We start from the raw sequence: 12,195 nt of genomic DNA on the forward strand, positions 1-12,195 counted from the left end.
AACAATACATCTCATACCCTTCAGTATTCCACCAGCCCAAGCATCTGGCTGAATGTACTTGATCCTTCTACTCTAGCTTTACATCACTTCTATGTGTTACATCTGGTCATCATTCTGAGTTAAGGCTGCTGATTAAACTGAGGAGACGTAAGATAGGGAATAATTGCTATGTAGGACAAAAAGTTATGTGTCAAAGCCCATTACAAAGCAGTCAGATACCAGCTCATACAAATCTTCCTCTAATTATGATGGACTTACATCCTGAAAAGCCCACTGTAAATTGGAAATATTGTTAAGTGGAACATGCATTTAATGCACCTAACTTACCAAACAAACATCACAGCTTAGCCTCCCCTACCTTCAGCATGCCCAGAACACTTACATTTAGCCTATGATTGGTCAAAATCATTTAACACAAAGCCTATTTTATAATAAATGTTGAGTATGTTAGGTCATTTACTGACACTGTACTGAAAGTGAAAAACACAATGGTTATGAGGGTACAGAATGGCTGTAAGTGTATTGGCTGTTCACCCTGGCCATCACCTGGCTGACTGGGAGCTGTTTGCTGCCCTGCCTAGCATCCCAACTGTACTGTACTGCATATGCCTAGTCCAAAATAGGCCAAAATTCAAAGTAAACTTTCTGTTGAATGCCTGTTGCTTTTGCACCATGGCAAAGTCAAGTACTTACAGGTGGAACCATCATAAGTTGCGGACTGTCTGTTTTGTACAAAGAGTTCTGGAAAATTGCACCCATGTTAACTTCATGTGTATTTCTTTTCTGTAGGTGATTTTATTCCACCTCCACCTCCACCTCTGGATGAGTCCAGTGTTCTTCCATCAGGCTCCGGAAACTTCCCTCCTCCCCCGCCCCTTGATGATGGTGCTTTCAGGGGACAGGTAAGATCTGTAGTTGAAGTCATGTTTGTAACTAATGCTAGGAATCGTGAATTCTGACATTGTTTCTGTGGCAGATAAACACTTATCCAGAGCCTACAAAGAGCTTGATATCTCACAAAGCACTAAGGTATGTTAATGCCAACTGCTCAGCTCGAGCTTCTCAGAGTTCTGCTAGTTTGTATACTGAAGCCCTGGAAATCCTTTTACCTACTAATTTTATTTTGAAACTGAAAGCCATTCTTTAGGAACGCCATCTGAGAATTTCACTTTTTCTTGTTATCCTGGGGACACACAAACCATGCTTTTTTATTGCCTTTGTTCTGTATATCCACTGACATTTTCTTTCTAAATGAGTAAGACTGGTATTTTAAGGTTCTGTTGGTCACTGTGGGTACTAATTGGTCAGCAACATCTTTCTAGCAAAAGCAGCAGCAACAATTCTTAGAGTGTTCTCTTCTGAATGAGGTCAGGAATGCATATAGTGTGAACTGACTGTTTGGAAGTATTATGCTCCAGCCCTGCATAGTGACCCAGATTTGGAGTCAGAAGCGATACTAAAAGTTCTCAGCCTGTGATCACATAGGGCTACTGGTGACCAACTGCCACTGTTTAAGCAGTTAAACTCCAGTTATCTCAGGCAGGAAAATAAATAATAATGTCATATAGTATTTATGTCCTATTTTTAGGGACGGTGATGTTACTACAGATGTATAAAAGAAAAAATTCCTTATTTTTTACAGAAATGTCAGCAAGATTGGTGAGTGAAATGGAATAGTGCCTAGCATTTGCTTTAAAATCAAAAGACTCTAAAAATATATGTATTTGTATACTGTATATGTATATGGCTAACCATATTCACTACAATACTATTGGGATGCTAGATATATTTATGTGTATACTGATGCACTTGCTGTACAACCGAAACTAACACAACAGTGTAGATCAACTGTACTCCAAAATAAAAGACAAATCATAAGAATAGGGAGCTACTGAGTTCAAATACAGGTGAGAAAATATTAGTTATGAATTGATAATTGTTGCGTGCAGGGAGATTTAATTCATTATTTGTTCTGTCTTTGTATATGTTTAAGGTTTCTCATAATAAATTGTAAAGAGGAAAAGCCATAGAAAGTAACTGCCTAACTAGTTCCGTTCATTATATGACTTTCTCCTAAATTTCATTCTGGGGGAGACAAAGGTAGATATGATTCATTCATTCAACAAAAATTTCTGGGTGCTGTGTGCATACCTTTATAACACTAGGGATTCTATAGCAAAAAAAAAAAGACAGGGTTCTACCCTTATGAAATTTACATGTTACTAAGAGCTATTCTTTGCATATTCTTTTACTTATACAGTTAAACACTTTAACGCTTTATTTACTTTATATTCTCTCTTGAATAATTATGAAACTATTTTGTAAGCATTTAAGGTCTTGAGTTCTGAAGTTTGCTTGACTTTGTGACAGAAAACCTGTATTTGATACTATCTGGGCAGCTTATTCTTGTCCCATGATCTTGAGTGGGTCACCCTAAGACCCTTTTCCTCTTAATTAAAAATAAGATAACTGTATATCTGTCTCTAATAATTGAATGAAATAAAGAAGGATTAGAAAGTACTAAATTATAATGATTGTACAGATGTTATAAATGATCACAATATAAAAATAACAAAGGCAGGAATAATAATAAGGTTTGTCAAAGGGTTTCGTTAAGAAAAATTTGAACATGGGGCTTTCATAAATTACAAAAGCCTTTTTCTATATGGATCTTGTCCTGCTTACTATATCCAAGCTGTGACTTTGTTTTTGAAAAAGAAAGAAATAAACAAAGAGCCTGTTGCCATGTTGGCTTATATTCTCTGTAAGACAGAAGGAAGAAGGATAAGAAATAAAACAGTTTGTCAAGTGGAAAAGGGCAGATCTGGTGAGGGAGGCATGTTGTTCTTGAATATATGGAAGATTATCGGCAAGCTCAAAAGAAGGCAGGCGTGTCCTTTCCTTGTGTAGTAGTGTGTGATGTGATAAGAGGCTTGGCCCCACTCTGGCCATATTTGCCCCAGCTTCATACTTGAGCTACAGTGGAGCTTAGAGTAATGTAATCACCAGAGAAAATTTTGCACTTTTTTCTCTCGGCCAATGGTGAAAACTCCTGTTGCCAAGTCGAAATTATAGCTGGTAAATGTGTGTTTTTGTGTAGAAGTCTGTTTATGTTTCCAGCCAAATTTTCAAGTCAGAGCCAAAAGTATCTCTACTAAGTGTGACTATAAGAATTATAAGATTTTCAGAGCTGAAAGGGACCTAAGAGATCACTGGGTCCAACCCTGGTGCCAGGCATCTGCTTACAGCCTTTTCAAGTATTTGGTGAATAAATTACTTCCCTCTCTTTGCAAACGGGGAAACTGAGATCCAAGAAGATGTGGTTCCTGTAGTTTCTGGCAGATCTCTTTTGAGAAATCTTGTCTCCTGATCTGTCCTTCCGCTGATTGAGCACATGATTTTGCTTTGGGCCTCTCAAGGATCTGAGGTTAAGAAGAACGGGTAACATGCTTTTGTTTGGAAAGACTAGGTGAGATTGGCATTTTTCTTCTCTCCAGATTTCTGATATAAGGCTGTAATTTTTTTTTCCCCTTTGCAAAAGGTGAATATTTAGTATCAAGAATTCTTGTTTTAAGAGTTCTCATTTTATGGGAAAAGATGAATCTTGGAAAGTCAGTGAGAGATTTTCTTTTTTATGTAAGAATCAGTTGGATCTCAGGGCCTGTAAGGCTTGGGTGACCATTTAGCAGTCACTTCCTTCATTTGTTTGTTTTTCATTCATTCATGATAAATTGAATACCTTCTATATGTCAGACATATACACAAGGGCGTAGGGCTTGGCATCATTGGTCTAATGCCCTGAGTCTCAACCTTGGGACTGTTAGCTTTGTTTGGTTTGATGCCACAGTTGATAATTACTTTCTATTTTAGCTATCCAATGGGCAGGTGTAGAGTGTTGTTTAGAGTAGTTTTAAAAAGAGAATATGTGATAGAATTTCAGACTTGCGAGGGAATTAGAGATCATAACTTGAGTGCCTTTCTGTTGTTTGAATCTCGTAATTCCCCCCACCACCCCCCCCACCAATGGGTAACTGTTACAGCTGAGGCAATTTTGATGGCTAAGGAATGAATGAGTTACAACCTCTGATTCAAACTTGGGAGATGCATTTATACACAACTTCTAAATTAAGATGTTTCATGGTAAATTATTACTTAGTCATCATGCTTTGATCAGAAGCACAATCTAAGTCTTATGTTGTGGTACAGGGTGGGGGAAATAAATTAACTATGACTAGAGACATGCAGGAAGGATTCTTGGAAACAATTTCAATTTAATTGAACTTTGATGGTTAATTAGCATCTTAATTTTCAGATGGTGGAATGGATTTTTAGGTAATAAAGTAACAAGAGTAAGAATTCAGAGTATTTTGAAGAATATTCTGAAATCATCGCAGGTGTTTGTTATTATTTTAAATATAAGGTTGACATCACCAGGTCTGTTGCTGGATGCCAAGTGGTGCTTTTAGCATACCATCAGACAAAACGTATTGCCCTTGTGGGAGACTTCCTTTAGCTCCTCAGGGACTTACCTGCTGATACCTGATGGCTTTGAGTTCAGGTGCCTGACATTTCTGGGGCTTGCCAGCTGGTATAGTTGTAAAGAATCCACCTGCCAATGCAAGAGACACAAGAGATGTGGGCTTGATCCTTGGGTCTAGAATATCCTCTAGAGGAAGAAATGACAACCCACTCCAGTATTGTTGCCTGGAAAATTCCATGGACAGATGAGTGTGGCAGGCTATAGTCCATGGGGTTGCAAAGAGTTGGACGTGACTCAGCACACATGCTTACCTGATATTTAACTTCCTCTTTTTATGACATCTTTACTTGGCTTTTCTTCATGACAGCTGACAATTCCTCACCCTGTCTATCTGTGACCTAGACCGTGGCTTGCTTTTATGGGCCTGTTATGTAGGGTTTTTACCCTTCCAGTTCCCATTGCCTTTTCCATTCATTCAGGCAAGATGGCTACCTTTGCTAGGGTAACTCCAGCCCCTCCAGCTCAGAAAACAGACTGTTTTGTCCATTGCTTGTTACTCCAAGTATTGAAAGTGTCTTCTGTTGCTGAACTGAAATTTCTTCCTTTATGACTTCCTCACGCCAATTTTCTTCCTACCCTCTTAGAAAATGATGCACATTCAAAGGAACTGTCAGACCAGGAGAGAAATAAGTGGTGTCTGTCTCAAGAGGGTGATCCATAAAACTCCTGAAAGAGGTCACTTTTCTGAGGAGAGAGTGAAAACATTGTCTTGTGAGCTGTTCACTGAACTTGTGGGAAATGCCCAGAGTTTGTTGAAAAGAGAAGGAAGAAGAGAAACTTCTTTTTAAAAAAAATAATTTTAATTTTTAAAAAAATTTATTTTATTGAAGTATTGTTGAGCTATAATGTGTTAATTTCTTCTGTACAGCAAAGTGATTCAGTTATTTTTATATATGTGTGTGTGTATATAGACATTCTTTTTCATGTTATTTTCCATTATAGCTTATCACAGAATATTGAATATAGGTCCCTGTGCTATACAGTAATACTTTATTTATCCATTCTGTATATAATAGTTTGCATCTGCTAATCACAAACTCTGAATACCTCCTTCCCCACCCTCCTCCCAACTTCCTTGGTAATCCTAGGTCTGTACTCTTCATCTGTAAGTATGTTTCTCTAGAAATTTCTGAAATGCGTTATGGTCTTACCTTAAAGTCAGTGTCCAAAAGTTTGTAAGCCAACTCATTCCAACTCTTGTGAAAATAATTTCAAAGCTCATAATGTATAGGGAAAGCAGTGGATTGTAGTCATTTATCTACTTACCAATTTTATATATTTCATTTATCATAAAATAAACTGGCACTGAGGGCTTTCCAGGTGGCATAGTGATAAGGCATCCATCTGCCAATTCAGGAGACTCGAGTTCGATCCCTGGATCAGAAAGATCTCCTGGAGGAGCAAACAGCAACCCGCTCCAGTATTCTTGGCTGAGGAAATTCCATGGACAGGGCAACCTGATGGGTTGCCCTACAGTTCATGGGACTGCAAAGAGCAGAGCATGACTGAGTGCACACACACACACACACACACACTAACAGGCTGTCTTGTGACCCTTGGACTAGTACTATCACGATCATAAGTATGGAATGACAGGATTTTACTTGTTGACGTAGAGAACTCAGGCCCCCAGCTGGGGGCACATTCATTCATGAGTTCATAGAAGTAGGCAGCAGGTCTTACTTACTTTATATGATTTGGACATACCTTACCACAAAGGGCATCCCTTCTGCTGCTTGGAAGTTGGGTGAGGAAGGAAGAGTCTGGGTGTAAAAGGAGATCCCACCTATAAAAATTAACAGTAGAGATGCAGAATTGCCAGAGCAAAACCAAAATGGTCAGCAAAAGCTTTAATCTGCTCTGAGGTGCTTATCCTTCCTGTGTAGTGAGGATATAAGATATCTTGATCCATGGAAAGATACCAGAGGAGTGACTAAGATGCTTATTTATTCCTGGCCCTTTGTCTTGTTCCTTTGGGCCCTAGCTGATTTGTGGGATTGTTTGTGACCCTGGCAACAGCAGCAGCAGCAGCGGCTTGATTTGGGAGTGCCTCCTCCTTTTAAGGTCCACACATGTATGTCACATGTATGCAGGGCTGGTGGGTTCTTGAGGTATGCTACAGGCTCAGATTGGTGTGACTTTCTAGAAGCGAATGTCAGAAGTTTTTCTGTTTTCCTTTCACTCTGAATCATCCTCTGATTGGGTATTCAGATGAGAAAACAGAGATATTTTTGGTGTCTAGACTTATAAAAACTTCTTTGAAAGTAGCAAATGAGAGTCGATGGGGAGTATTCCAGTATTTCACTCGAGTAATTTGACCCTTTTCATGGAATGCCATAGTTTCTCTTTGTTGTTTTTTTGAAGACTTTATTTAAAAAGGTAAACGCTTTCCCTGGGATCAATAGTGGGGTATGTGTACACACACACTCATTTACCCCTAGCAACTCCATTTCCACTGCTGCTGCTCCCTTGAAATAATCCAGGACACATGCGTGCATTCAGCAGTGAGAGGTTGGCTGATCAATGGACAAGAAAAATTTTACGGGGAAACTGGTTGCGGTCAGTTCTGTTGTGTATTGAGATAACCAATGAGGTTAGATTTACTTTAGCTCCTCAGTGCCTTTATAGAGAGTCATTTACAATGTTTGCATATTTCAGAAAATTTCCTTTGCCCAAATTAAGTGAAACTTCAGTTGGTTCTTTCTGAGTCAGTAGAGATTTTTTAACCCATTTTGTCTTTCCCATCAAGAATCTTGGTGATTCCTTCAAAGCTGAAGTATGTTTGTCTTTTCTATGTCTAAAAAGCAGAACAAGTTTTCTCTTCTTCTAGTAATGTAAATAAATCAAATAACATTAACATGGATTAAATGTTTTCAAACATGTTTCTCTATCAAGGAAAACTTATGATATGCATATATGCCCTACCCCCAACATAGGGGCTGTAAGAAGTTTGAGCACTTTCTCATTTAAGTTATTGTTAGATGTTTGGAGAATGTGTTGCAAATTTTAAACTTTATAACACCTCTTTTAGGAGAATCATTTCTCACATTAAATTGTACCACTGCATTATTAATAGACTATTGCTTTTGTTATTTGCATTGGTTCTTTTTTCCTTTTTTTTTCTTGAATTCATCATCCTTTTTCTTTTTTAATTTCTTCTTCTTGTACTTTATCAGTTTTTTTTTTTTTTTTTTTAAAGCTGCATGGGTGATAAATTTTCTGAAGCCTTTTTTCTTTCAGTTTCATAGTTAAGTAAATGTTTGGCTTCAAGTAGAATTCTAGGCTCCAAGTTCCTTTACCTCAATGTCAACAAAGATTTCTATATTATTGCTTTGTGTCATTTAGTCTTTATTGTTGCAGATGAGAAATCTGATGTAAGTCTGTTTCTTTTTCCAATTTAGTAACTTTTATTGTTTGATCTGTAAGTTGTATTTGTGGGATTCAACAATTGTACTTCAATATTTCTAGGTACAGCTTCCCTCATCCTCACCCTAGTATTTCTACTTAGTATTCATTGAATCTGATATGAGGAGTCAAATTCTTATTTAGCTAAGGGAGATTTTCTTGTGACATTGGGAAAATGAGTTTTAATTTTTTCATTTGCCTTTTTCTTCCTTATGGAACTCCTATTTTATAGTTTTGGATTTTTTTTCTGTTCTTCATATCGGTTTTCTTTTTCAATAGTTCTACCATATGGAAGAATCCTTATTGCTTGCATCCTTTCTTTATTTTTAATTTTTGTGGTGATGATGTATTCTCAAATTATAAATGCTACTTGCACCTGAATTTAGGGAGAAAATGTGCTTGGGAGTGGCTCTGAATCTCCTGTTCTGGTAGACCTAGCTAGCTTCCACTCAAACTTTATCTTTTATCTAGACTGGAAGCATATAGTCCTTTAAATGTCAGAGCAGCCATAGGGTTTGTGCACCAGTTGTCACTGTGTGTGTGTAATTGGGGGAGGCAGGGCAAGGAGTGGGTTTCCCTTAGAGACATATGCCAAGAGAGAACAGCAAGCATCAAGGCTGTTGATTAGTTCTAAAGGTCCAATGGCAGGTAGCAAAGCCCCTATTATACATGTTGTACATATATATCCAATGTGGGCAGCAACAGGCTGTGGACAGCCCTTCTGTGGGGTGGTCTCTGCTTGGGTTCTCAGTTTCTTCTCTCACTACTTCCCCATTCCTGCCTTTCAATGACTATGTCACCAGAAGTGTCAGGGGTTGTGGCAAAGTACCTTTTATTAGAAAGAATGACCTCATTAAGTGATTTCACTGCTGTTTTGTCTAGCTTTCATCATGTACCCCAAACTTCCTTTCCCAAGAGGTTCCCCCACACCCTCACCCCTTTTTATCATGGCAGTTTGAAGTCAGATCAGATATTGCTACCTTTTGCTATTTGTCTCAGACTCACCCTGCTGCCTTTGAGGATGCCAGGAAAACCCTCCCTGACTGCATCATCTGGACCAAGTAAAGCTTCAAGGAAAACATGGTATAATGGTGAACACTGAGTGCTGATCCAGAGTACCTGACTTAACTCCCCACTCGCTAGCTATGTGACTATGATCATGCTGTTTAACCATTTTTGCCATTGTCTGCTTATCTGTAAAATAGAAATTATTGTTGTGCTTACCTCTTTGGCTTTTTGTGAAGTTACATAGAGAATATCATAGGAGCTTGACATAGCATAGGGCTTAGTAAGTGTTTCCCAATGATGTTGTTACTATTAGACTGTTCTGGGCTAACTGGCCTCTGTGCTGAGTTCTGGCATAGTTATTGCTGTCCTTTGGTTTGTGTCACACCTCCCTAAGGTTCACTAATGATGCCATCACTTGCTCTTAAGTGTTTGGGGATTTTAAGGCATTTTACTAAATGCTCCCACAAGCTCTTTCTTCAAAACGAATGATTGTGTCAAATAACCTTAGATCTCTTACAACTCTAAAATTCATCCCTTTAGTAAAAAAATATTAGCTCTTTATAACTTCATAGTTGTTTACAAACTGCAAAATATATTATTGAATTTGATCTTCACAAGTAAGAATAGCAAACATATAACTTTACAAATACAAAAACATTAAGGCTCAAAGAATTGAGGCAGCTTGTTTAGATTTCATGACAAGTGTCATGGAAGCAATGATTTATTTTTAAATGGATAAAAACAAAAACAAAATGCATTTTGGGAACTCTTAAGCCTCTTGGCTTAGTATCAGTTCCCAGCAAATGAGAGAAGGCAGATCATTTTAAATTCTCAAAAACCAGCCAAAGTTACCAACAGTATGTGTTCGTGGCAATTGGCCAGGGGCCACCAAGATAGCTTTCACTGTAATTCTTTAGTGGAAATAAGTACATCTTCCTCCTAGCATATTGCCTTACAATCCCCTCACCAATTGTACCATGTACTTCTTATCCATGGATTTGGTAAGGAAGCCCTATTGGGCTCACAAATCCTTTAGTTCCTTTGTAATTTACATAATCCATTCAACGTGAGCACAAAACAACTTGATCTGAAAAAAGGGGTAAAAGTGGGAATGGAGGATGCCAAAACCAAAAACCAAGGGCATTAACTCACATTTTGTTTTTGAAGTGCTGATGTTTTAGGGAGAGTTTCTGTGCATAGCTGATTTGGAGATCCAAATGTCAGCTATTTAAAACTAAAAATTTGGTATTGTATGCAATGCTTACATGAATCCTTAAGGGGTTAAGTTATAATTATCATTATTTTTTCATTGACTTCTGTGAGTTTGACCTGTCCAAGGCTCCTCCTCTGTAAATTTGATAAATTCCAAAATTGACATTGAGTTTTATTTTTAATGAAGGACTTTCATATAATTTATCTAACTTGAACCTTTAAAATAACTTACAAAGGGGAAGGGTGGGGATGATTGTCTGCCTTGTGCCAGGAAAGGGACTGAGCTCAGAGAATTAAGTAACATTTCAGGTTTCCAAGGTATTAAGTGTCTTGGGCAGGGTTGTGACCCTACATTCTATGAATCATGCCAGTCCACTTCTTTCTCTTTTGGCATCACTGCTTTATTGTTATTCTTCCTTTATATTGTTTTTCAATGAAGGACACAGAACACAAATTGTCATGTTCTTCTTAGAACATTAATTGTTAGCCTGTGTTCTTTTGAGTTCATTTGTAGAATCTTCTCTTGCAGTATTGTCTTCAACCTTTTTAGAACTGTGTCTTTACAGATTGAAGATCATACTTTGACATTAAAATATAGGAAAGCTGCTTGTAGACCTTTAAAATGGAATACTTTCCAAATTTTTTTATTGTTCTTATATTTATTTTGCCAATAAACTTCAGGAAAGATGTCAATTTGTATTACTGTAGAAAAAAGTAAAATTGGCAGTACTGGTGTAAATGCTTCTGTGGTAGTTTAAAAAAAAAAAAACTGGTAAGGAAGACACAAGAAAGAGAGGTTTCACTTTGTAAGAAATCTAAGGACTTCCCAGGTGGTCCATTGGTAAAGAATCTGCCTGCCAATGCAGGAGACATGGTTTGATCCCTGGGTCAGGAAGATCACCCAGAGAAGGAAATGGCAACCCACTCCAGTATTCTGGCCTGGGAAATCCCATGCATAGAAGAGCCTGGTGGGCTACAGTCCATGGGGTCTGAATGAGTTGGACATGACTCCGTGTAACAACAATAGCAACTTTATTGGAGGTAAAGGATTTGGTTTATAAGACTCCACCCCCAGCATCATCTGCCAAAAATAAAATAAAATATATATTTTAAATATTTTAAAGAGATGGAGCAAAAGCTGAAACACCACCTCCTTTCTCAATAGTTGTTTCATTCCCTGTAGTGCTTAAGGGAATCTGTGCCTATCCTAAAACTACCTACTGTTTTGCCTTGTAGATGGCAGATCCAATGATACATAACTTGGGATTTGGGGCAGATGATCTCTAAGAGCCAAATCTCAATTTTTTTTCACTCACAGTACTAGTAATGATAACTCTCTGTCTCTCATATTCTGTTTTTTTTTTTTTTTTTTGAAAGCCAGATGAAAACAACTCATTTGATAACACTTTCTAAATCAGTAAGTAATTAAAAACATCTGTTTTTCCTAACATTATTTAAACATCCTTGAGCTTTAACTCTGTTAGAAATTATACATCTAGAGCAATGGCTAGTAGAATGTCCTTCAGTGATATATTTGATGTGTAATAAACAAGACATGGCAAGAGTGTACGTCGACATTCTAGGAATCAGCGAACTAAAATGGACTGGAATGGGTGAATTTAACTCAGATGACCATTATATCTACTACTGTGGGCAGGAATCCTTCAGAAGAAATGGAGTACCCATCATGGTCAACAAAAGAGTCCAAAATGCAGTACTTGGATGCAATCTCAAAAACAACAGACTGATCTCTGTTCATCTCCAAGGCAAACCATTCAGTATCACAGTTATTCAAGTCTATGCTCCAACCAGTAACGCTGAAGAAGCTGAAGTTAAAAAGTTTTATGAAGACCTACAAGACCTTTTAGAACTAACATCCAAAAAAGATGTCCTTTTCATTATAGGGGACTGGACTGCAAAAGTAGGAAGTCAAGAAACACCTGGAGTAACAGGCAAATTTGGCCTTGGAATACGGAATGAAGCAGGGCAAAGACTAATAGAGTTCTGCCAAGAAAATGCACTGGCCATAG

General features: G+C 37.8%; 1 protein-coding gene across 1 annotated transcript in view; it reads left to right on the forward strand.

Moving 5' to 3' along the window:
* The window catches only part of LOC120872594 (LIM domain containing preferred translocation partner in lipoma), a 741,069-nt gene that overhangs the window by 315,415 nt on the left and 413,459 nt on the right, over window positions 1-12,195 (forward strand). Inside the window, exon 5 of the mRNA XM_040253102.1 lies at window positions 790-902. Coding sequence (XP_040109036.1) covers window positions 790-902 — 113 coding nt within the window. The remainder of the gene's footprint in view (window positions 1-789; window positions 903-12,195) is intronic.

Source organism: Oryx dammah, unplaced genomic scaffold (assembly GCF_014754425.2).
Source record: "Oryx dammah isolate SB20612 unplaced genomic scaffold, SCBI_Odam_1.1 HiC_scaffold_2, whole genome shotgun sequence".
NCBI classification, from domain to species: Eukaryota; Metazoa; Chordata; class Mammalia; order Artiodactyla; family Bovidae; genus Oryx; species Oryx dammah.